At 50.0% G+C, this 27,234-nt stretch overlaps 1 protein-coding gene across 1 annotated transcript in view; it reads right to left on the reverse strand.

The window, feature by feature from the left end:
* LOC119433642 (uncharacterized) overlaps window positions 1-27,234 on the reverse strand; it is a 187,998-nt gene that overhangs the window by 143,640 nt on the left and 17,124 nt on the right. Inside the window, exons 5-6 of the mRNA XM_049659073.1 lie at window positions 15,869-16,014; window positions 6,634-6,734 (exon numbers count right to left, since the gene is read on the reverse strand). Of these exons, the coding sequence (XP_049515030.1) occupies window positions 6,634-6,734; window positions 15,869-16,014 (247 nt within the window). The remainder of the gene's footprint in view (window positions 1-6,633; window positions 6,735-15,868; window positions 16,015-27,234) is intronic.

Here is a 27,234-nt window from a genome sequence, read left to right on the forward strand (position 1 = left end):
GAGATATATGGCCGCGTATACCACAGTAAAAACAAACCGGACGAGGTGGACGCCACTGAGGGTAGGATGGCGCAGCAAGTGCTCTGGTTCCCATCGAGGCCAAATGGTCATAGGTAACGTCAGGAGGCACGGAGGTCACGGTAGGGGTGGGGAGCGAAGCAACATCCGCGTAGGTAGGTGAGGGGCGCGCTACCGGAGCAAGATGCGTCGTGGGCGTAGTCATCGCTGTCAACTCCTGCTTTACGACCTCGCGCAAGTCGAAGGTGGTGGTTGGGGCACAGGCAGTAGGTGAACGCCTCAGGTCTAATATTTGAAGCTCCTCGCGGATGATGGTGCGGATGAGAGCACGGAGATCTGAAGAATGGGGAACCTGAGGATCGCTACTGTCATGTTGAAGACGAAGAGACTGCATCTCGTCCAGGCGCTGACACGTGGCAGTGATGTCTTGGACAGAAGCCGGATTTTGCACGATTAAGGCGTTGAACGCGACAGACCCAATGCCTTTTAATATGTGTCGCACGCGTTCGGCTTCCGTCATGCTAGGGTTCGCACGGCGGCACAGAGCCAAGACATCCTCTATGTATGAGGTGTACGACTCTTGCGGAAGTTGGAGGCGCGTGCCCAGCTTCTGCTTGGCGACTTCTGCACGGCTAGACGAGGAAGCGAAGACTTGCCGCAGCTTGGCGGTAAACGTGGACCAATCCGCGATGTCGGATTCATGATTGAAATACCACGTCTGTGCAACACCGGTCAAGTAGAATGCGACGTGCCTCAATTTCTGGGTATCGGTCCACTTATTGCAAGAACTCACGCGGTCGTAGTTGTCGATCCAATTGTCGACGTCATCACCGCGGCGTCCCGCAAAGACAGGGGGATCGCGTTGAGGGCACGTCACAGTCCAAGAGGGAACCGCAGGCGGAGTCGTTTGTGCGGTAGGGTTAGAGGCGCCGGAAGAGCCGGGGTTGGAAGTGTCCATCATAGCAGGGGTAACCGGGCGCAGGCGGCGACCGGAACGTAGCTCCAGGGAGGACGGGAACGCGAGAGGACGTCGGGGTCTTGACGTACCTCCACCACTTTATAAGACCGAGACCGACCGAGCTGTCAAGCGCTTTTTATTCCAAAAAGCAAACGCCCCAGCTCATGCGCGAAGAAGTAGAAGAACAGGGAAGGTGATGATGGCTATGTACAAATGAAAAGGACGAAGTACGTTAATAGTGCTTACAATATATATATATATATATTGTGAGACGACGCCCGGGACGAAGGCAGAGCTCTTGTATTGTCACACATCGCGAGATAGCCCACGAACACCAACCCGACAAAATGATGATGATTATGAGGATGGGTATATACACATGAAAACGATGATGAACGGCACAGTTAGCGCTCACACTAACTTCCCCACCTCACGAAAGCGGCCGGTAAGGCAGCGAGTCAGAAACGGTCGGAACGCCGAAGACACGGCTTCAGGCGAGAGACGTGAACAATTTCAGTGCTGCGGCAACGGCAGTCAGTAATGGAGGTAACAGGAGCTACGCGATAGTTCACGGCAGATGTTCTTTCAAGCACGGTATATGGGCCGCGATACCTGTGAAGAAATTTTTCACAGAGCCCTGGCACTCGAACAGGTGTCCACAGGAGCACTTCGTCGCCTGGGCGGAACGAAATGACACGACGGGTCGCATCACAACGGACTTTCCTCTTGTCCTGAATGGTCGCGGTGTGGGCGCGCCCAATTTCGCGGCAGTGGGCGACGCGGGCGGCGAACTCCTCTGGTAGAGATGTGGATGGAACAGAAGGCGTAGAGAGAAAGGTGGTGTCCAAAACAAAAGACGGTGCACGGCCGTACACGAGGAAAAAGGGGCTGTAGTTTGTTGTGCGTTGAACGGCAGTATTATATGCAAACGTGATGAAAGGAAGTATAGTGTCCCAGTTTGTGTGGTCGGGTTTCACATACATGGAGATCATGTCGGACAGTGTTCGATGGAAACGCTCGGTAAGACCATTGTTCTGGGGATGGTACGCAGAGGTGGTCTTATGGATGGTGTTTGAGGCTTGCAGGACTTCAGCAAGAACATGGGAAAGAAATGTCTTGCCACGGTCACATAGAAGAACATGAGGCGCACCGTGGCGCGAGATAATGGCTTGTAGAACAAACTCGGCGACCTCAGAGGCCGCACCAGAAGGGAGAGCTGCCGTCTCAGCGTAGCGAGTGAGATGGTCCACGGCGGTGACAATCCAGCGGTGACCCGCAGGTGTAAGCGGAAGGGGTCCGTATAAGTCGATGCCCTCGAATTGAAAGGGAACGGACGGGCACGGCAATGGTTGTAAAAGGCCGGCGGAAAGAGAGGTCGAACGTTTTCGATGTTCGATGACGCACACGAACTGACGTACTTGGCAACACTAGTAGACAGGCCAGGCCAGAAACAGCGATTTCATAAAACCTATGACCGCATGAAGACTCGCTGTTTTTTTTAAACAGCGAATCTTAATGCGGTCGTAGGTTTTATGAAATCCTAAGTGGCCAGCCGTTGCGTCTTCGTGAAAAGCTTGTAAAATTTTCAGTCGAAGTGAGCGAGGGACGACTGGGACCCATCGGTGACCGGTAGGGCGGTAAACTTGCCACAATAATGAGCCATCATGAAGTTTAAACCGTGCCAGTTGTCGTCTTAAGCGGCTGTTGGGAGGACGGGATAAGCCAGTGAGCCGGTCGATAATTGTGCGGCAGTACGTATCTGCACGTTGGAGGGAGGCGAGGTCTTCTGAGGACAGAATGTCAACCGAAGTCAGGAACCGTACCGGGGCCATGGTTGTGGTCGGCTGGCTGGGCGGTGCCGAACGGAGGGAAGGTGAGACAGGGGCATGTGGCGACAGCGGGCAACGAGATAAAGCGTCAGCATCTTGATGTTGCCTGCCAGACCTATATGTGACAGTGTAGTCGTACTCCTGCGAACGCAGAACCGAACGGCCGAGGCGTCCGGACAAATTCTTCAGGGAGGACAACCAACACAGAGCATGGTGGTCAGTCACAATTGTGTATTGACGGCCATATAAATAGGGGCGAAACTTTTGTATGGACCATACGGTGGCGAGGCATTCTTGTTCGGTGATAGTATAGTTTCGCTCAGCAGGAGAAAGAGTACGACTCGCGTAGGCCACGACTTTCTCTTCAGACGCGTGGTTCCGCTGCAGCAGGACAGTGCCTATTCCATGCCCACTTGCGTCAGTGTGGAGGATAGTAGAGGCTGTCGGATCAAAGTGACGAAGCACTGGTCCTGATGTGAGGCATCGCTTGAGGGTCTGAAAGGCGGCTTCACATTCATCCGTCCAGGTGAAGGGTGTGGTCGTGGTCAGGAGTTTATGAAGAGGAGCTGCCATAGTCGCGAAGCCATGGAGAAAGCGGCGGAAGTACGATGCTAATCCGAGAAAGTTGCGAAGGTCTTTAGGTGTGCTTTGTGTTGGGAAATGCTGTACAGGAGCGACCTTGTCGGGATCTGGCTCAATGCCATGCTTGCTGACGACGTGACCTAATACTTTGATGCTGCGGCTCGGAAATCGACACTTCTTAGTATTGAGCTGGAGACCGGCCTCGGCTAGACACGTGAGAACGTCGTCTAAACGTTCTAGGTGCTGGGAGAAGCTGGACGAAAAGATGACAATGTCGTCCAGGTAACATAGGCAGGTTTTCCATTTGAGCCCGCGTCGTACGGCATCGATCATTCGTTCAAATGTGGCTGGCGCATTGCACAGACCAAAAGGCATTACGTTGAATTCAAAAAGGCCATCAGGTGTTGCAAACGCCGTCTTCTCTTTGTCGGGCTCATGCATCGGGATCTGCCAATGTCCAGAACGCAAGTCGAGGCTCCAAAAGTATTCGGCACCTTGTAAGGTACCCAAAGCATCGTCAATACAGGGCATAGGATATACGCCCTTACGGATAATTTTGTTTAGTGCCCTATAATCGACGCAAAAGCGTACCGAACCGTCCTTTTTTTAACTAGGACAATAGGAAACGACCAAGGGCTTGCTGAAGGCCTTATAACGTTCCGTGCGAGCATGTCGTTGACTTGGTCTTCTATAAGTTTCCGTTCAGCAGACGATACACGGTAAGGGCGGTGACGAATGACGCGGGCTTCGTCGGTTTTGATGTGATGAGCGGCCACGGTTGTTTTACCCAAGCCATCCGAACACACGTCAAAGCAAGGTTGGTGTTTCCGTAGGATGGTCAGGAAGGCATCAGCCTGAGTTGGGCTCAGATCTGAACTCACAGTGGCCCTGAGAGCACTGGGTGAACCATCCGTGGGCGTACACTCGGCGAAGGAGGAAACAGGCGAAGCAATGACGACACATACTGGTGCTGCGTCGATAAGCATGACAACAGTGGACCCCTCCGGCACCAGAAGTGGCTCTGATGTCGTGTTGTAGGCGGTCAGACTGGCGCAGCCGCGTGAGAAACGCACTAGACAAGAAGCGATGGCGATTCCCCGAAAAATGCAGCGCTGAGAAGGGGAAACCACTGCATCGCCGTCGATATTTTCGCTAGATCTAATGGTGAGAATGCGGGCTTGGCCGGGTGGAAGAGCAAAATCTGCCGCCGCGACAAGGTGGGGCGGCGAGGAATGGGCAGCGTCAGAGAGCTCGGTGTCCGTAATATGTGTAAGTGGTTGTCCGCACGAAATGACAGCAGATGCAGCTGACAAGAAATCCCAGCCTAAGATGATCGGATGAGCGCACGACGAAAGCACAGTAAACTGTATATGAGGGCGAATTCCGTCGATGAGGACACGAGCAGTACACTGTCCGGTAGGGTAAATCGGACTGTCATTGGCGCCACATAAGACCGGACCAACATACTGAGTTTGCACTTTTCGTAGACGGAAGCATAGGTCGCGATGAATAAAAGAGATGGCGGTGCCAGTGTCAATAAGAGCGTCGACAGAAACACCTTCCACACAAACAGCGAGTAAATTAGTCGGGCGAGCAGAAGGAATCGGGACAGTTCGCAAAACAAGCAGTTTCTCCTTCAAAAACTGCAGCGTCTAGTTTTCCGGGTGGTTGTCGAAAGAAGTGGAGGCAGGACTCAGGGGCGATGAAGTACGGCGGAACGGAGACGGCGAACGACGACGGGGTGAGCGAGAAGACCGGGACATGTTTTGGGACAACGGAGGTGAGGGCGAGCGACGTGACGAGGATATATAGGGTCCTGGAACGTAGGCGTCCGATCTGAGCACATAGTCTCTCTCATAGGTGGAATAGCCATGTCGTTCATCATGCTGGCGCCGGCGGCAGAAACGAGAGATATGACCACGTATGCCACAGTAGAAACATACTGGGCGGGAAGGGCGCCAGGTAGAGTCATATGGTTGCACGGGGCCTTCACTGCCATCGAAGCCAGGTGGTCGTAGACAACGGTGGCAGGTGCAGACGGAACTGAGACCGCAGGCCGCGAAGCAATCTAGGCGTAAGAAGGTGCACAAACAGGCGCAAGGGACCGGGCATGTGTGACACTTGGCATGGACGCCAGTTCTTTAATGATCTCGCAAAAATTGGGAGCAGGAGCGCGCAAAGACGCAATGGCGGTGTTGGCCGGAGCATGGCCGTGAAGCTCGTCTCGCACAATGATGCGAATGAGCGCTCGCAATTCGTCGTTGTCGGTAAGGTGAGCTTCGCAGGAGGCGCGTGGAAGACGAAAGGAGCAGATCGTGGCAAGTCGTTGGCAAGTCGTGATGATATCACTAACGGAAGTGGGGTTCTGAATAACAAGGGCGTGAAAAGCAACAGAGTTGATGCCCTTCAAGATATGGCGGATACGTTCCACTTCGGGCATGTCACTCTGAGCGCGACGGCAGTGGGCGAGAACGTCTTCAATGTAAGAGGTATAAGATTCCTCGGCTCCCTGGATGCGGGTAGCGAGCTTCTGTTTCGCTACTTCGGAGCGCCCAGGAGATGTGCCAAATATCTGTCGCAGCTGCGCAGTAAATGCTGGCCAATCAGGGAAGTCGCGCTCATGGTTGAAAAACCAAGTTTGGGCGACCTGCCTCAGGTAGAAGGCAACATTGCGGAGCTTGTATGACTCGTCCCAATGGTTGCAAGCGCTCACCCTGTCGTACTGGTCAAGCCAGTCTTCCTACGCCTTCGCCGCGAATGCCAGAAAAAAACCTGAGGGTCGCGTTGCGGTGAAGGACCAAATAGGCCCAGCTGGCCGAGCTGAGGTGGTGGCAGCAGTGGATGCGGTGGTTTGTACCATGACTGGTGTTGGCGAGCACAACCGTCGACCAGAACGGAGCTCCAGGGGTGACCGGTAGAGCAAGAGAACGGGGATATCAACGCACGCTCCACCACTTGTGAGACAACGCCCGGGACGAAGGCAGAGCTCTTGTATTGTCACACATCGCGAGATAGCCCACGAACACCAACCCGACAAAATGATGATGATTATGAGGATGGGTATATACGCATGAAGACGATGATGAACTGCACATGCAGTTAGCGCTCACAATATATATATATATATATATATATATATATATATGTTCCTCACTGTACCATCTATCTTCACTGTACAGTGTCCTTATTCACCGTAACACACTCGCTCAGATTTGACTCTCTTAGTAATAGATGAGTGATACTCACTGTATTTCCAAGGCTCTCCACACGAGCGATACACTTCAGAGTGCGTTGGGTCCATGGTGTAACACACGCCTGTCTTGTAGTAGGAGTACTCGATGTACCACCTGAAGTGAAAAGAGGGCTCTAACATTGCGGCGACAACTGTCAACTCAGCCGATTGCAATATCATGTACAATTAAAGAGAGTTTAGTTATGTATGCTTAGCCTGAGCTAAGCACACATAACCTATGGGATGCACGAAAGAAAAGATACAATAGTGTGGTGAGCTGGGGCAGTCAGCACATGTTAACCAAAAGGAAAAAAAACCGCTAAAATCAACGAGTGTCTCGGAGAACACAAGCCTTTCCACAACTGGCGACGCTCGCCTGCCAAGTCACTGTAGGCAGTGCCTGTACAACCCTTGCATTTCACAACGCAAGCGTCATAGGCCGAGCGAAAACAAGGACAAAGTGTCATGACTGGACTCCACAGTCACAGAACAGCTGACAAGGCCAGTATTTTAGTTGTTACTATTAGACAACGGAGGGTCAACGTGCGTCCGTACGCGCGGTGCCATGAAAGGGAACAAGGTCAATTTGAGCTGTCTGCAACTTGCGAAAGGGTAATAACCTTCAGGCACTGGCTCCACTATAATTGCTACAAAGAGCTGACGTCCGACAACTTCTGCGGGAACGGCGTCCACCTCTGCATCCCGATTGCCTCATCACTGCGTCATATGCAGTTGCGAAGGCGCAGCATCAGAGGCGGCATCGTGGGGGGGGATACTGCGAAGAGTTCCACGATTCCGATTGGCCGAGACAACGCCATCGAATTCCCTTGTCTAGTGACCTCGGGAAAACGGCTGCTGAAAAGCGGACATCTTGGGTCCTTCGAAGACGCTACGTAGAATACCAGCCCAGCGACCGTGTTTGGTTTTAGACTTCGATACGCCGACGAGGGCTTAGAGAGAAACTTTTGCGACGCTATTTCGCACCATACAAGATCAGCCTACGTATTGGCGCACTGGACTATGAGGTCGTGCCAGACGGCATTACGCAATCACGGCGACACGACTCGTGACGTGAAGTAGTCCATGTCGTGTGCTTTAAGCCTTTCTACCAGTGTTTCTTTCTTTGTTCTTGCGCTTGAGCGTACATTCTCCACTTTGAAGATTCGTGATTCGGGTGTATGAAGCTCAGCGATGAAAGTTGGCACAGCGCTGACAGTGAGGTCAGCGGCTCAGATGTCATGGCGGCTGATGGATAACCTAGATAAGAAAAGGCGAGCGGCGCTGTGGATGACGTCATCCGCACAGCTGGCGCGGCGCCAACTCACACATGTAGCACCGCGCGGAGCGGATGGCTTCAGCACCCGACCTAACTCGGCACTCGGACATGCAAGTAACTAGTTCTGCATCGGCGCTTGGAAAGAATTTGTCGGTGCCTTATCGCCAGGAATATATAGTACGGACGGACTGGGTACTTCTGATCTCACAGCTGAACAACGAGCTAGAAGGACCGAGATGTAACGGAAGTGCCATCTAGAACAACGTGAGTCTACCGAACCTGATGTCGCTCTGGTCGGAGAATGAAGCAGACGGTGAAGTAGAAACAACAGCAGCAGCGGATACTAGTGAATAAGATGTGAAATAAAATAGTCATTTAATAGTGTACGTATTTGTGCTCTCTTGAAGTGGGTTGAAAGAAATTCACCGGCGATTACGATACTCCGTAATGCGAATTTTGAGTGTAGCTGTTTAGGTGTTTTGAATTCGATATATATTGTGGCAAACAATTTGATTCTGCAAGACAGGGTCCTCTCGGCGGCGGCGCTGAGCCTCTGCTCGGGCAGCTCGTTTAGCAGCAGCCGCAGACGAAGCATTTCCACCGGTTGCGTAGCTAATTGTTCACAAAGAAAGCGCGAACACGGGAACATATAGCTCGCGCAGAGCGCATTCTCTATCGGCGGCGGCGCAGGCGAAGTAGTACATGCGCAGTGGACCCGAAGACCACTCAGGCGGGTGAATCTTCCGATACCTCCCATTGGTGCTCCTATAGCAGACGCTCAGTCGACGCTAGCGCCAAGCGCACTTCAGTTAGGCCCTAGCGGATGGATGACGGTACTACGGTGGCGAAAAAAAAAAAAGAAAAGCGGCGCGATTTTTTTTACCTTCCCCCTTTCGCTAAGCACTTTTTTTTCCTTTTTTATGTTAACGTTGTTTCACTCGTTTCTCCTTTCCCTTTTGACTTTCCTATCCGTTTCCCATGCCTCGCCTCACCCTCCTCTCATGCCTCGCGCAATGCTCTTTTTTTTTATTTCTTCAGCTGTCAGCGGCGCGCTCTATTTTTTTTTTTTTTTTTTTTTTGTCGCGGGTGTTATCTGGTGCCATTCGTGCATTCGTGCTACGTGCTTGTGCGCAGTGGATTCTTTTTGCGTTTTCATGCACGCAGTCGCGTTCATTATTACAATCAAGTAAGCATGTGGCCAAATTGTATTTAAAAAATAATTCCACTTGCAACACAACAGTTCTTTGGACTCACTTTATTGTGTTCATTTGAGAAAACCAGAATTGGAGCAGACAGTGCAACACACTATAGAATGCAACAAAACGCGGATGGTGTTTCATGTACGCACATGTAAAAAAAAAAAAACATTTATTGTAATTGCTCGAATGACCAATGCGCAGAATAGCTTCTCACGGCCTGCTTCTCGCTCGTTCCATAAAATCCACCTCCGTGAAGTGCGCCGAGCATATTCTGCGGTTGTTGACCTTGTCTCTGGGCAAACCCATTAGGTCCATCCTTCCAGCGTAGGTTAAAAACGCTTCCATCCTGAAGAACAGTGAAGATCATAAATTATAACATCGCAGTTGGAACATACAAAACAGCGCTAGTTTCGCGTCGCGGCAGAGTACTAGTTGTGTATGTCAACCTTAATTCTCAGAAACGCATTTTTAAACGATGGCGACCAATTAGCTAGAAATAAGTGCAAAGCGCACACCTACATACGTGTTTCTTGCGATACGCACAGGTGGCACTATATTTATCAGGAGCTTTATGTTCGCTGCTTGTTGACATAACGATTACTGCATCGTTGTGGTTTTCAAATCAGCTAGCAGCTGCCTCACCACCGGACAGCATGCATGTACGACTGCGCACAATTACTATCACAAATAAAAACCGAGAAGTAAACTGCACATTGCTCACCTGTTGTCTTTAGGGATGCGGTAGAATTTCACGTCGCATGGTTCACTTCATCTTGATGTGTTCGCACACCACTGAACCACACACCAACAGCGACAGCTGCGAGACCTTGCGGGGAAAAGCCGACAAACGTGCAACGGTAGGGTACCACACGGACCACACGACTAGCGCGGAAGGCAAAAACCGCAAAACTGACTGCATAATGCCAGAAAAATTTTTTTTTGCCGTTTAGGCCGTTATCAGCATTGCTGACGACGAGCGCAGGCCGCGCCAGCCGCGCCGCCGATAGTTGAAGGCGTGGGAGAAACGACAAAGTTGAGAGAGGGTTGACGAGAAAAAAAAAAGGAAAATCAATTTTGGTTTCGCATCCATGTCATGGATGGCGCTGCAATTCGCGTGGACGAAAAACCAGCGGGGTTTCCGAGGCCTAGCCCACGCCAGCGCTTTGTTTCCATTTAAGGTATCGGCGGACGCGCTCGCCGCGTGCCTCGTCGCCGCTGGAGCACATCTCGAGCCATACCCTCCTCCTCCGCTTTTCTCCTCACGCTCTCTTCGCTATCGCCACCTTTCATCGCCCGCTGCGCTCCATGTTCGCTCTTTCATCCTTCGCTGTGCTCGTTCACTCGGTTACGCCTAGGGACGCCGAGGCACGCCGACGCTCAACATAGGAACGGGCGCCTAAGAGTTGCGCCCTACTAAGGCAAACATTATGCAGATGCCAGGCACTCCAGGAATCCATGTAAGTGAAGCTTTGTGTGCAGTTTGATTTGATTGACGATAGTTAGCGGTGATGTTGACGGCGAATGGGTAATTTTTCAAGCGTCTAGTCAAATACGAGAGTGATGAGTTAATATTAAACGTTACCCTGCGTGCATCACTGCCGTTTGTCTTCGTAGTACACAGAACACACAGGGAAACGGGCTGTCTTGAGGCGTTGTTGTGCGCCATTGTTCGTAATATCTGAGAGTATTGATCATTATTATTGCCTCCCATGGCACATCGCATCGGGGCAGAAGTGTTAGTTTAACTGAATTCTGGGACTGTACTTGCCAAATCCACAATCGGATTATGAGGCACGCCAGAATGGCAGACTCCTGATTGTACCCATGACCTTGAGCAATTCCATAGCCGCTAAGCTACTGCGGCGGGTATTGACATGCCTGAGACCGCTTCCGGAGTGTCGCCTGCGCCCTATGGTGTTTTAATGCGGCTTTCCGTTTGCACGCCCTGTGTCAGTTGTCCGCTTGACAGATTTGCATGGCGTTTATTGAGGCGAAAGCATCAAATGGTCCACTGAGCGAAACCATCGGTGTCTGTAGCAGCGAAATGGCACCTAAGTTCCCATTGGCTGCCAGGTCGCGAGCGCGCCTCGACGGAGCAGAGCGGGCGAATCGGAACACCTGCTGCTGCGATATCGCGCCAGGGATTGCGGGAGGTGAGAGGGCATCGCCGCGTCGCCAGCGCTCCTCAACGGAGCAGATACCAGAGGTAGCACACTCTCAAGTCCAACAAATCGCCACAGAGGGCGAAAAAAATCGACCGCGCGGAGCTGCTAATAAAACAAACATGGTACGATCCATTCAGAACATTCCCTCGTGAGCGCAATATCTCCCAGTACAGGCGCCGTAATAGGCTAGTTTTTACCTACAAACGATCTCCCACACTTTTTGGAGCATTTTTATTACATGACAAAGAGGACAAAGTTATTATTCCTAATTATATACTGTACTCTTCAGTAAAAAAACGTTCTGCATCATCAACCTCAGACATGACCTCGGCCCTGGATTAAAATTTTTTACCGTAATGTTCGCGTACACGGCATGCAGGGATTCATTGGTTCGAGCACCTAAGCTGGTTGCTTACTTTGTGCTAAACAAGTTTATTGAGCTTCGATATCTCGCCTTGTTCAACTTGGGGTGAAGTGGCGTGTTTTTGAGTGGGGATGTAAGCCCGAAAGCTAGGTTTCGATCGTCACCCGCGGTATTCAATGGAACTAAACAAGCAAGCTTTGCGTTACCGCAACCAAATTTTCGTTTTTAATTGATGGAAGCGCATGCATTGTGGCGTGCTCTTGAATTGTGGAAGCACCTTCTGTTACCCTGCATCTTTGGTTAGCAGTGTCACGACCGAGGTAGGAAGTCAGAGAAGGTCTTGACCTTCTTGGCCCCTTCCCGCTATCTACCTGCGGAAATAAGTGGATAGCAGTCGCTACCGACTACACGACCCGGTACGCGATCACTCGGGCGCTTCCAACCAGCTGTGCAACCGACGTCGCCGACATTTAGATTGCTCGAAGAGATTATGCACCACCACGGCGCTCCTCGACAGCTCCTCGCAGACCGGGGCCGTTATTTTACATCGAAGATTGTCCAGGACCTCTTGCACTCCTGCGCTACAAAGCACAAGCACAGCGCTCTTTACCGTCCCTTCGCTCACTTGCTACGCCAGTCGTGACACTGCGAACAAAAGATGCAACATTACCAATATGCCCGTTCATGCACTCCTGCGCATTTCGGCTATTCGCATTGTAAATTAATATAATTTGAATCAGCGCAAATGGACGAGAGACAGGAACAAGAAAACCACCACGACAGGACGAACGCTGAATTCGAACTGATGGTTATTCGAGAAAGCACCAGCCATTTATGATCTATTGAAAGCGCAGCAAGAACCATGTGAGGATCGTGAGGCACGCATACAGATACTACAAGTACAGGTGCATGACATCCCTTGCTCGTATAAATAAAAGCTGCCAAAGAATTGTTGCACGACGGACTGACGATTATTCTAAGTACGGCGTGTTGCTATATTGCTTCAATGTCTCAACGTCAAAATTCGTCGTGAGATGGGGTCTGCCAGATTATTTATTATGATATAATGTCTCGCGCGCTTTAGTAAATATATATATATATATATATATATATATATATATATATATATATATATCAAAGAACTATGCTAGGTCAAGCTAGATCGACAGAGTGTACGTCTAGATTTCAGTTACGGCTTTTTGTGTTTCAATATGTAGCTCTGTTGCGTAGAAAATTGCCGCTGAAGGTCGGCCGCTGCTGCTGCTCAACATGAGCCGCCCGCGCCGAAGTGGAGGACTTGATGTCACACCCAATATGCCGCTGTTAGGTCTTTTGCAAACTCTTTATTTACCGCTATGTACGAAGCGTGCTGCTTGGCAACCACAGGTGATCCGTTTGCCTGAGTTGCTCCGTGGTTCTGCTTATGTTCTCAAACGCGTCTGCGGTCACGTGAGCGTCCTCGTCCGGAACAGGCAGACTGGTTGCTTCAGTGGTTTCCTCGGTCATAACAACCATGGCGCTCGTTGTGGCGGGACGTGAGACAAAGCAGCCGCTCACTGAATCAAAAGTGCTGATGCCACACCTGAGAGGTACCATAGGCGACAATAGATAGCGCCACTCCGATTTCCATGTTCGTCATTTTCTTGACCACAAAACTCGGTCACGAATGACGATTTTGTTACAGAAGGTTTAACATTCCATATTCTTGATATAAGCGCGAAGAAGACACGGACCTAGGCGGAAGAAGACAGGACGAGCGCTAACTCACAACTAAATCTTTATTGGGAATAACAAACATATATATAAGTGATTGCGAAAACCGTAGCAAAGAAAACATCACATGGTCCTGTCTTCTTCCGCCTAGGTCCGTGTCTTCTTCGCGCTTATATCAAGAATATGTTACCGTACTAACTCGCCCAACTATCCATTCTTAAAATTCCATCTCGCATGACTTTACATTTCCCTTTAGTGCCCCTTTAATCTCCCGCATGTGTGGGATGCAGTGGCACGAAAAGTGGAAAGTCGATCGCAGATCTTGGTCACACGCGTGTGCTCATAGCGTTTATTTTGTAAACTGATATGCGCAGCAAGCAATAGCATAGAGAAAGGAATTCAACAAGAGGGAACACTCCCATAGGGCCCAGCGGCCGAATTGACTGACTGCAGCGTGCCAAGCGGTCGGTGTCGATCATTTGCATCACTTCCGGTTTCGGTTTTGGGCGCGCGTATTTTGAACGCAAGCTAGCACGCCGGCTGCACCCCCCCCCCCCCCCCCTTGCTTTTTTTTTTTTGCTCTTCGTGCAGAATCGGTTTATTATTTAGTAAAAATGATTGCGAACGATCTCGTAAAGTCCCATCGAATCTGTGCCACGTGCAATTTCACAAAGTGGACGCAAGACCTTTTGTGCAATGAGGAAATATTTATTTTGCTCTATATAAAAGCTCGTTCCGCGCTTTTTGTACGTTCATCCAACGTTGTGACACCAGCAGGTAAGGCAGTAGTTCCTGTATGAAGCTCCACCGGACGGTACCAGCTGAAAAAAAAAAGTAAATTACAAGCATGTTAGATTTGCAAGCACGTAACAGTATGTTACAAACATGAGTCATTTTGGTATTTAGACATAGTAATACTGCGAGGCGAAACGTGCGAAAGCGGTGAATGGGCGGCATTACAAACAAAAGCAATTCGCTTTTATATACATGGCGTAGAAAATACCCGACTCATCCCAAACATATATGAAAACATCTGATTTCCAAGCGTTCCCCCATTTCCGGGCATTATTTCCTGCACTTAGGCAGCACAAATACACGAGCGACTTCGCGTTTCCAAAACTTGGCCTCGGGCGACGCGACGGTACGCGACATACTCAGAGACGGACGCAACAGGCACTCAAGACAAATGCGTGGGTGCAATGCCTTTTTTCAGTCCTTTCGAAGACGTAATTTTCGAATTACAAGTTTCTGATATGTTCGTCGTTCGCGCGTAATTCTGCCGGCGCCAGCAGCACACCCCATGTTATCACTCTTGGCAATCGCCCATCACGTTTTCAACAGGCGTGAGTACCGAAAGAAGGTATATGTTGTTGCGGAGCCACAAAAAACGTCACAGACTTGTCCCTCTAAGATTCATTACACGCCAAACTAACTTTATCACCACGGCCGAGCTGCTTATCGCTAACTGCGTCACAGCGCGCTGTGCGGCCAGCGTGCCTCAAAAGTACCCCAGAAAGTAACTAAATTACTTTTCAGTAATATCTGGCGTCAGAGAAAGCGGCACAAACTTCTCCTAGCAAGATGCACTAGACTATATACACACCACGGCTGAGTTCTCGCTAACTGCGACACGGCGCCCTGTGCGGCCAGTGTGGCTCAAAAGCCGAAATAAGTTACAATAGTCCCATAGGAAGCGTCGGAAACATGTCTCAGCACGATTCATTAACTCAAATTAACTACGCCAGGATGGCCGAACTGTTTTTCGCTAACTGCGTCTTAAGTCTCGGTCCCGTGCCGTAAGCCTAATTGCGTCGTAGACTGTGAAACAAGATTTCTCACCTTGCTGTATTCCAATAGTGCAGTGGTGTCTTGTCCCAGTGCAGAAGGAACGCAAGAATACGCCGAGAGCCCAATAAACCAGGTTACATTAAAAAAAAAAAAAAAAGAATGAGACAGACGGGTCGCCGCGCGCGAGCGCTCAAACGCGCGCGCAGCCATCCTCGCTGGCTTCGAGGGAGTGTCTGGCGGATGACGCATGTATCTGGCGCGTCATTGACCTGTGGCTAGGTAAGGCAAGGAAAATAAGTCGCAAAGCTTAAGTTCGTTTATACGCAAAACGTTTTAGTTTTCGCGGCAAAGAATTAAAAAAAATAAATGAATGCCTGTTAACTTAAGTTCACTTTCTTTTTTTTCGATACTCGCGGCAGCTAACGTTCGGTGTCAAAAGTATAGCGTGACGTACGGTGACGTGTTTCCTGTTGCCAGTTTTTGCCGAGTGTCCCCTCTTGTTGAATTTCTTTCTCTATGGCAATAGCATGAAATGAAATATTGTAGATGCTGGAGAGTGCTTTGCGCACTCGCGCATGGCACTGCCGCTGATCTAGCTTCTCGCCATCATAAGGCGCTGACGGTCGACGCTCACGCAATATCGTAAAAAAATTCTGTACACATCCTCGTATAAAAACGTAAACACTACAATGCGCCATCACCCGGCAGTTAGTAAAACTCAATGGAAATATAGGGTACGCTTACATATTGGTGCAAGAAAATGGCTGACAGGTGTCCGCTGTGGTCTTCATGAAGCAATGTAGAACAAGGCTCTCGATGGGGTAGGAGTACTTTATCATGTCCTTCATGATGTGAAGCCGGTTGTTGAGGATCGCTTCCTGGAAGTAAGACTGAAAAATGCGCGAACAGTGACCGGAACAGAATTAGTTGATATTTTAATAATCTCCATATCCATATCAACATGTGCAAAATATGTACATAAATATACGTGTCATAAAAACATTACCAAACACTTCATCTGCAGCTATTTTTATAGACGTCTTCCGTAGCGAGGAATTTACTTGTTTCACTATTTTTGCTGCATGTCTGTGTCTAATTATTCTTGTGGGCCGCCATACTAGTGATAGTGGAGTCTTAACATGCGTACTGATTGCGAAGATTGTGCCGTCTAAAATCAATCCCGTGGGGATTGCGCAGTCTGAAAATTTGAGCCGATCCCAATGACAGCGCATGCAGTGGAAAAAGCGGTGCCGTCCGACGCAGCTTCTACTTCCTTCACGTTAGGGGTGGTGAGATGGAGTGCAGTGCGCAGCAACGCCCCCCCCCCCCCCCCCCCTTCCCCCAGTCACATTACCAGTTCACCCAGGAAGAGAATTGCTTTCATTGACGTCAACTACAGGTGGAATCGCATTCGAACTATCTTACAGCGACAACAGCCCGAAAGTGGCTTTGCCTTGTCCATCCCAATCATTCTGTTAGACTGACGACGACTATTTTCATCATCGACGACACTTAACAATAAGTTTGGTCGTCGTTAGGCCAGCTCTGCCATTGCCAAGAAGAAACTTCGCCATAACTTGCTCCACCGGGGTTTGAACGCATGGCAGTGAAGCAATGTGCATTTGGGGTCAAGTGCGGGAGGAGGAGGCGGAATACACTTTATTTTAGTACGGCAGATTTGTGATACCTAGGCCTCTCTACCTAGATGACAGCCTCGAGCCCTTGGGCTCTGGCGGCATCTTCCGCCTGCTGGATTGCCTTACGTTGGTCTTCCGATGCAGAGCTGAGCAGCGTGGTCTCCCACTGCTCTCTGATCTTGTGTGTGGGTGTCTCAGGACAAGCCCAAACCATATGTTGTAAGTCCGCCCGTTCTTGACAGAATTTGCATCTATTGGTGTTAAGTTCTGAATAGTAACGGTGGTAGGCCACCGGGGGGATATGTGTCTGTAACAAGCGCCATGCCATCGCTTGCCGTCTATACTTAGCGAGGAGTGTGCCGAGGGGAAACGGGCCCTTCCCAATTTATAGTGTTTGGTGATCTCGGTAAAAATGGTCATCCGGTCTCTCTCCATTCCCAGTATTTGCGTGTCACCTGCTCGGTCCGTCAGTTCTCGAGCCAGGTTGTGCGCTATTTCGTTCCCGGGAAGCAAGGAGTGTGCGGGTGCCCATATAATGTAAACATCTCGATGTTCACGAAAGTTGGCGGGAAAAAAAATCTTTTTTTATAGCAGGTACAACTTCAGTGGCATATATTCACAATGACAGATATTTGCATTCATGCAGGTTTCTTGAAGTACAACCACATATGAATCACTAAAAACAACGGTAGTTGACACTTCCTCAAACTTAACTGCTCATCTAATACAGCAAGCCAGTGCGTCAGCTCAGGTACCATCTGTAGGCCTCACGGATGTATGCAACGGTTTCAATAGTTTTTAATGGAAGAAGGCGCAATAACTTTGGCCTGACGCACTTGCATCATTGTTGTCCAGACGCTGCGCAAGCTGTGGACCGTGAACATGTCACAGGGACGCCGTCCTCGTTGTCTACGGGTAAAAATCAAATTTTTTTGCACTGATGGACGTCCTCATGAAATAATACATCACAGCAATCTATGAATGCATGTTTTGTAGTTTTCGACTTGCAAAGTAATTAAATGAATGTCCATGGTACAAAGAAGCCTATCGCCTGTAACCAAGCTTTCACTGGTTTCACGGTTTATACCGTGTTTGCACGAATATAACGCGTTTTATTTCGCGACATTTCTCGGCTGCAGACGCGCCTCGTGTTATATTCAGGTTCGTGGCACAAGTCTAACGAACTTATCTAATTTTGTTTTCTCTGACGCTTAAAAGTGTATTTAAAAAAAAATCGCAGTTTGGCCCGAAAGGCGAAGCATCGATTGCGATAGCAAATTAGTAGACAGCTATACGAGTTAAGGATAGTAGTTTTTCGGCAATATAAAGTTGTAAATATTCGCTTACTAACTAAATGAACAATCACGGTGTCACGTGCGCGCAGGTAAGACATGAACACATCTTGCTCGATGACCGCGAAACTCGTGAAAACGCTGGAATGAGAAAGCGCGCCAGCGGCAGCGAGCAAATTGACTTTCGCGCTGGCTCTCGCTTCAGCGCGAACTAAACATCGAAAGCACAGCGCATACGAAGCTGCCGGCACTCGGCGAATGCACTTTGTCCCATCGCAGATCGCTTTGAAGATGAGGTCCCCGTGGGCGCACACTTCGTCCGCATCCAAACGAACACAAAACGAACGGGGCACAGCGCTAACTAAATGAGGTTTAATTGCACGTGGTTTGAAATATATATAACCGCAAAACAGTAAAAGAAAATGAAAAGAAAATCATAACCACATTAACCCAGCAATTGCAACTGACACAGGCTCGACAAAACTGCACATAGCGACAAAAAGTGCGCTTGTCTTTTCCGATAATACAACCAGCTTGCATTCGCAGCGAGGGCAATGTTCAGCAAGATGTCCAGACAAAGCAAGTTTTCCTACGGTGTTTTGATGCTTACGCAATCTCTTTAGGAACCTGCCCGTCTGACCCACATACTCTTTCCGCAGGACAGGGTCTCCCAGTACACTACATGCTCCTCAAAAGATAACAACTGATTTCTGCTCTTCTTGTCACGTGCACGTGGCATCCGCCAACCCGAGTTTACTCTTGCGCAGAGACCGAACAACTTCAACGGGGCAGAGAACGCGACGTCAACCCCTACGTATTTCCAGATATTTTTCAAATTGGGACCAATTTTGTGCATGTAGGGTGCCGGCAATGATTTTTTTTCTTTCGTTACTGGTCAGGTGCATTGTAGTTATCGTTCTTTCCTTTTCTAAGCATGCTCTAAGCCACAGCACACAATACATGCATCGGGTAACCGGCGTCCGTTAAGCGTGAAACTTGGTTTTGATGTTTTGAAAGCTTCGGTGCATTATTTCTGTGATTGGATTCGGTGAATTGACACAATGATGTGGGGCTTCCGCACCGGGGGACGGCGCGCGCCAAGGTCGGCGCCATGAAAGACGATGAAGCACGTAATCTGCACGCTCTTCTTCTGGCCCGCCATTAAAGAGAAGCGTCTATTGTTAATTTACGTTACATTTTTCTGGTGGAGGTACGGGGTACATGCTACCACTCCCAGATCGAACCCCGTCTAGAAGCCCAGTACGAAGTCCGGTCGAGCTGACTCCTGTTCACGTACGGACAAGCCGTCGACTTCAAGGACTGCCACCTGAGCACGAGCCTCTACCCAACCGAGTCAGAAGGATGAGTTCATCAGTTCCTTCTTCTTCCTCAGCCGCACCTACCGAGGTCGTCCTTAACCAGCCGCGAATCCCCAAATCCTTCCATGGGGACACATTCGAGGATGTTGAGGACTGGCTCGATTGCTTTGAGCGTGTCGCAGAATTCAACGGCTGGACTCCGGAGCGCAAGCTACGCAACGCCTACTTTGCCCTCGAGGACTATGCGCAGGACATAGCTTGAGAACCGTAAGGCGGCTCTATCAACATGGGTCGAATTCCGACGGCAGCTAACAGGGGTGTATTCGGGGGGGGGGGGGGGTTGGAGGGTTCCGTCCCCCCCCCCCCCCACCCCCCACTCAGCTAACCTTCTTTCTAGTCGCTTCGCGCTGACATGATTCAAGAAACCGGTGCTCCTATCACAATTTCATTCATGGGCGCTTCCGTTTGTGTTGGTAATTTACAGTGAATCATGCCTGCATACGGAAAAACCTGTCGCGCTGTTTGTCAAGGCTTTGTACTATGTGAGTTTTGGGCGAGAGTGCTTTTGGGCTTCGGAGGTTGGACATCAGAGGCGAGCTCTGTGAACAATACGACTTCTCTGATTGGCCGCGCCAAGGTCATCAAATTCACTAGTCGGGTCACCTAGGGAAGACGACTACTTTATAAGCAGACACCTTGGGTGCAGTGGTGTGTCCTGACGTGTTCTCATTTGTGCTCAGACATGTAGTGAGCTGAGATTTTCAAAGTGCTCAGCCATGGAGTGGGCTTCCATATTTGGAGCCACTGTAAATATGTAGAATAAACGATTTTTTACGTCGCTCTTACTCCCCGACGTACTTATCCCCTTGGCTGAAGGATCACCGGCCCAAACGCTACCCCGAGTCCCAAGAGTGGTTGAAATTTCCGGAGCCCTCCACTACGGAGTCTCTCATAAACATATCGTGATTTTGAGACGTTAAACCACAACAATTAACGATTAAGGACTGTGTTCGAAAAATCGCAATCCCGGAACAATTTCACTTAACTTTCTTGCTTGATTTTCAGCAGGCGCCGGTGGTTCATGCTACATATTCAGCTGAAGCCGTCTACGTTTCCTGTAGAGAACTTGAATTTCACGGTGGATGTTTAGAAGAGCGATCGCAAACAATCTTTCATTTGTTGTTGAAGCTCTCAGGTACGTCTTCAGGCGTCTCAGCGATGTAAAAGAGCGGTCCACATCAGCTCTGCTCACGGACAGAGTTGCCAGAATCTTTAAAAGACGGTGCTCGCTTGGAAAGAATACCTCTGGACAATTGAAAACCGCTTGCATTGCAGACATGTTGGGCGTTTCTCGCTTCTCGCTCTTCCATTGCGCAGCCCATACTGTTAACTTTCCTTGTGGTTCCGAAGCTGAGATTACGTTTGAGTGCAAAGCTCCAAACTCCTCGGCAATGGGAAAAGTGGCAGCTTCGGGTATATTCTGAGGCAGAACGGAAGAAAGCATCTTCAAGGTGTGCCGATGCCTTTTAAACTGCCCATTCAACTGGCTTATTAGGTAGTCCAGAAAAGACAGAAACACCGAATGCCTAAAGTGCTCTTCAACGCTATGCACTGGCACGTTACGGCGATGAAGCTGCCTACCTGTGACCCGCGCCGTTCTCATTTCAATATGTGCGGCCTCGGCAGCCTTTACAGAGGCGTAGAATATATCATTAAAGCCAGACTCCCACATCTGGAGCACCGCAGACTCAACGTTGTCGACATACATCAAGGCGGCGGCCAGGTTCAGTGAGCTAGACAGAAGCAATCTCGAAAGCGGAAGCGTCAACGAGAGTACTTTGGCAGCGATGTGTACACTGACAATGAAAGTGGAAGTCAAAATACAAATGAGCAATTGGTGTGCTTTTGCGGATGCGTCACCGGGAGCTCCATCCGGAAGAGTGTCAAGGGCTGAATCAATTGGATTGAAAAGCTCCACGAACGCTTGCACAGCCTCGTGACGCTCTATCCAACGTGTTTCGCATAATGAAGTCGTTGTTTATGTACTCCTGAGCATACTTTTACTTAATTACCTCACACACACACGCGCACACGGGGGGGGGGGGGTCCCATGTCTTTGATATACATGTATAGAGTCTGCTCAAACTACCGCTATGTATTATCGATCACGTCACGTAGAGAAAAGCTGACGCTTCCCCCCCCCCCCCCCCCCCCGGTCAGGTCGGTTAACCCCCCCCCCCCCCCCCCAAAAAAAAAAAAAAATTCCTGGCTACGCTCCTGGCCGCTAATCAGGATATATGCCAGCCTCGATCGCAAGGAGCCGGTTGAATCTGCAATTCAGGCGAGAGTACAGCGGCCGAACGAAAGCGTCGCGATGTTTGTCGAAGGTATGTGCCGACTTTGCCGACGCGCGTTTCCGTCCATGCCGAAGAAAAGAAGCTAAGGATCTTGATGCGCGGTGTCAAGCAAGAGCTATTCGCTGGCCTAATACGCAACCCACGAAACACCATTGCAGAGTTTCTCGCGGAATCCATATCAATGGAAAAGGCACGGCAGCAGCGAACAAGGCACTACAACCACGACGTGTCGACCTTATCGCGTGACCCTCTCGCTATACCCTTTGACAATACCGAAGCCTTGCGGGAGCTCATTAGGCTTGTTGTTCGAGAAGAGCTCCAAAAGCTTCAGGTGGTCCCGGCATCAGTACCGCGACTCGCTCTGGCTGAGGTTGTCCGGGAGGAAATCAGGCGCGGCAGTCCAAGTCCCAGAGCGAAGCGAGAAACCACAGCATGAGGTACGGCAGCCACAGCCTCGCATGTCGTATGCGGAAGCTGCGCGAAGTTCGTTGTCCCGATTTTTCACGGTGTGAGCGACGTCCCGGACTTCCATGGTATGCGCGCCGTTGAAGAAGCAACTGGCGACTTCAGGTCTTCCGCACGCCATTCATGGCTGAAGCACGTCCGCAAGATCGACGTATGGCGCACTGCAGACCGGAGGCCCTTCTGTTTTCATTGCGGTGAAGCCGATCACCTCTACAGGGCGTGTCCTTACCGCTGAGCTGGGCTCCGTGGATTTTCACTGAACGCGCCGTGCCAGCGCAATGGTGAACGCCCCCTGGAGATTGAAGCTTACCTCGCGGACGCCAGGACCTCGTTTGCCCCACGATTCCGTGAGCCCCGGTCACCGTCACTCGCCCGAAACAGGTCTTCCAGCCCCCTCTTCACGCCGAGCGCAACAAGGCGTCGCTCACCCAGCCGTGCTTCCTGGGAAAACTGAGTCCAGCGACCTGCGGAGGTGAGGTCCCTGATGTTGCGAACGCTGAAGATCCTCCACTACGACGACCGCGATATGACGCAATTGAGACGCAAAGGAAACAGTGTAGTTCGGTGTCAGTATCTTGCGACGTACCAGCCATAGATGACCACGAAATCAGCGCGTTAATCAACACGGGTGCAAACACGTGTATTATGAGCCAGAATCTCGCGCGTATACTGAAGAAAGTTTAGACGCAATGGACCGGAACTCAGATACGCACTGCAGGAGGGCACCTCATAACTCCAATGAGCCGCTGCACGGCGCGAGTCAACATTCGGGGCTTGACGTACATCGGCGACTGCGTCATTCTTCCTGAATGCTCAAAGGACCTTATACTCGGCATGGATTTCCTTCAGGCGAGCGGTGCCATCATCAACCTGCAAGATTATAGAGCGAGCTTCGCTACTACGCAAGCCATAGTGAACAGTAATGACAACGAACGTGACATCACGATTCGCGTAGCCGACGGTCACGTCACTTGTCACCCAGGAGCAGCATGCTTACCCTTGTCCGATGCGACATGGAGGACGACGCCGAATGAATTGCTGAGGCAAACATCCCCCTGCTTCTTGAGCGCCACATTTGCATAGCCAGAGGGCTTCTTCGGGTGCGAAACAGATGTTTAGTCGTTTTGCTAACAAACTTTAGTAACGAGTATCGGCATGTACCGCGAGGAACGACAGTCGCATTTCTTCGCGAAATCATTTATGTTACTGACATTGGCACATTTGAAATCACATCGTCTCAGCAATCTGAGTTACTCAGCCTAAAAGGCCAGATTCACGTTAACGCTGCTCTGCCAAACCATCAGAAATACCGTCTACTGAGTCTCGTGAATGAATTTGCCGACTGTTTTTCAACGTTGTCCAAAGTACGGCGCACGTCCGGCGCACAGCGTCTCCAAAAATAGTCTCCAGTGGAAAGAGAAGCGACCAAACAGCAGGTGAAAGAGATGCTCCAAGACGACGTGATCCAGCCGTCCACAAGCCCATAGGCCTCCCCTGTAGTGTTAGTGAGAAAGAAAGACTACGCTTCTGTGTGCGTCTCGCCGTTGACCCAAGCATCCTGATCTCACTTGCTGCGTCGCTTGTTGCCGCTCACAAGGTCGCTTTTGTTCTGCATTCGAAATGAACTGCTTCCTCAAGATGGCCTGCTGCTGCTCGGCGGTTTTTCCACTTCCTTCAGCCATGGACGGAGAGTGTGTAAAATATTGAGGTCAGAGTTTCAGTTGCAGGCTCTATTATACAAGGAAGCCCTCTTCATGGGGTTACACCAGGCCACGCATCAGAACCGAGGACCAGCTCAGTGGGAGCAGTGCTTATGGATTCTACAAAGCTCAATTAAATACCTCTGACAGCAACCTGCAGGCATGCGTCCCGAAGAAACCCACTGGCGGCTGAGACGCAGTCGGAACACCATCGACACGGTGGGGAACATTGGCTGAGAACGTAGTTCACTTGTTGAGGTAGACACCTCAACAAGTGAACTACGTTCTCACCAAGGTCCGAAGTCTGCGGTTGAGCCAAGCAAAACAGCCCCGGAGCTCCTAGCGCTGGTGAGACGAATCGGCAACTGGGCCCCAGGTGCTGACGCTGAACAATGCATCACGGAAGGTGTGGACATTCTTGCGTGGACTGCCCCAAATGTTTGCACATACGCTCTGAATTTTAGTGTTCTACATAAAGAAAACTTGATGTCGTTAATACAATCTGATAAAAAGGGTAGCTTCACCGTCTTTACGAACGGTACTGACAACACCAAGGCACTAGAAGCTACAGACGCTTAGATTCATAAGCGGGATAATTTGTGTCTAGCTAAAGTGAAAACAGACGCACGCCCAAGTCCCAAATGGGATGCCCTATGTCGGGATGTGGACCAAAGCAACGTCCAAAGTGTGTTTTTCTGGTTCAAACGCACGGGGAGGAGAGGAGGACTTCCCCTTTCCGAACAATTGTTTCTGAAAGCGGTTGCTGGCAAATATCTGTAGCGTGTTTTCTACAGGCGAAACTTGGTGATAACAATTGACGGCACTTTCATGATAACCTTAGGTAAATCTTAGATTTATTGAACGACAGTGGTGATGGCAGCTTCACTGCCTTTCTTTGGAAATCAAAGATTTATTTTATTCCATCCTGCTAAGTGAACTCCTCCTGTGTGCGAAAAACGCTATTGACGCTAATGGAATTGTGAGATCCCAAGATGAAATGGACCTCTCTGCTAGTCAATTCTTAGAACTCTTTGAACTTTTATCGTTCATCGATGTTCGCCTCTTGGAAGCGGCTGAACCTTCATCCAAAATCTTGATCTGAGTTTCTTAGCGCGAATAAGACTGGACACAAGAAGACACACAGGACACATACGGCGCTAACTTTCAAAATCTTTCAATCCACAAGGCATTTGTTTGGTCTGACAAACACTACTCTTGCAAAAGCTTTCTTGCCTTAAAATCGCCGATAGACATGCCTGGCTTACCAGCAGACCAAACCAACCAGCGCAGATATTACCACCCGAACGAGATTTCTTCTCGTTCGTGCACCAAACCCTTCAGCCGAGGAACAGCAACGGCACCTGGCGGTACCACTTGACTACCCGCTGTCTTAGATGAAGAACTTCGAGGGAATTAACCAACTTTTTCTCAACTACAACACGGCAGTACCCTCAAGCGCTTCGGTGGAATGACTCTTCCACTTTGCCAACGAAGTGCTGACGAAAAAAAAATGTCGCAGTTTTATCCGAAAGGCGAAGCATCAATTGCGATAGCAAATTAGCAGAGAGCTATTCGGAGTAGGAATAGTACTTATCTCGGCTGCATAAAATTGAACACATTCGCTTTCTAACTGATTTGACAAGTGTGGTGTCATCGCGCACAAGCAAACATGAATAGATCACACTGAATGACCGCAGACAACGACTGTCAAAACGCTTGCAGGAAGCACAGCCGCCGCAGCGGGCGAAGGTTCGTGCGGTCTATCGCTTCAACGGAAACTGAGCGGCGAATGCACAGCGCATACAAAGGTCAGTGCCGTGTGGAGATACGAGATGGTGCGGGCGACCGCCACCACAGCCAGTACAAGCGTAGTTGTTGGCAGAGTAGAAGCTGCGCCCTCCCCCCCTCCCTCCCGCGCTGCCTTCCCGCTTTCTTGCTTTCGCGTGGGAGATTGCGTTGCCAGTTCCCCTTGTGCCTGGTTGCAAGATACGCATTTGGTGCCGTAGCACAGCGCGGCCCGCCTCCCTCCCTCCCGTACCCTCGCGGGCTTTCGCGCGACGGTCGCGTTTGCTTTCCGCCGTGCGTTCGCTCTCCGTGATAGCGCGCGTCCCCCGCGCGCTTGCACTCGCGCATACAGCGCGAGGCGACGATTTTATCGCCCTTGGAGTCTATACGGAAGCTCACGGCGACGGCGACAGCGACGACGAGGGCGACGACGATGGCGACGCCGACGGCAGAAATCCGGTTGAAGTGTCCATATAATTGCTATCGCAAGAAAACGGGTTCATCTGTCGGACACCAACATCGAGATGCAACTCTTGCTGAGTTCAAACAAGGGACTTTAGTAAGTTGCGAAAATGCACTGTGGAACTTTTTTTCCCACTCATATTGCAATATTGAATCAGAATTTCTTAAACGCCTATGTATTGTTCTTTTCGATGCGGTTTCTTGTACAAGAAATTTAATTATCTTGGTGCATGTGAGCGTTTCCGTGGATTCTTTTTGACTCCAGATAATCTGCTGCCGGCGATGTTGAGATTCGTATAATATACGTAGTTGTGAGTTTTAAATTGCTCACATTATTTCGCCTCAGGATTAATTGACACTATATTTTAATTACAAAATTCAGAGCCCTTCCATTACTGTGAAGATGGAAGCCAGCGAAGCTGCGACTATGGTGGATCTGCTGTAGTGAATTTATATATTATCATTATTGACTATATTGAGCGTCTTCGGCAAGTTCATCAAAGAGCAAGGACACCGGCGTCTTGATTTCGCCCGGCGCGATGGACAAGTAGTATGTTCGCTGCGCCAAGTCCGCCCCATCGTCATAGACTAGCCTATAAGCCACAGCGTTCATAGTCGCGGCACACTGCATGGTATCGTCAGGATCCTGGAAAAAGCGTCCATCCCATAGTCCAAAGTGCAACTGCTGATAACAGCGCAAGTCCAATCCTTACATCACGACAATTGGAGGGACGTGCCACCACCGAGCATCGTCGACACTTGTGAAAAAGGCATCAGCGGTGGCGAGGGTTATAACAATGGGCCATCCATCATCCGTTTTGACACATGCGCTAAGGCACAGCTGGCGGGAAGCCGCCACGCACATGCAGCCAAACCACCATGCATATGGAGCCGAAAATTGTTGGTCTACTTCGGGTCGATCTATCTACTTGCGTTGCCGGACGCGATCTCCTGGAACCTAAAAATTAAAATGTAACGTTAATGTAATGACACGTTCCAATCTCGAAAGTGTAACTGGAACACGTTCCTTTCGTTTTGAAGGAACTTGTAACGGGAACTCGTTTCAAGATTTGGAAGGAACGAGGTTTCATCC

Source organism: Dermacentor silvarum, chromosome 11 (genome assembly GCF_013339745.2).
Source record: "Dermacentor silvarum isolate Dsil-2018 chromosome 11, BIME_Dsil_1.4, whole genome shotgun sequence".
NCBI lineage: Eukaryota > Metazoa > Arthropoda > Arachnida > Ixodida > Ixodidae > Dermacentor > Dermacentor silvarum.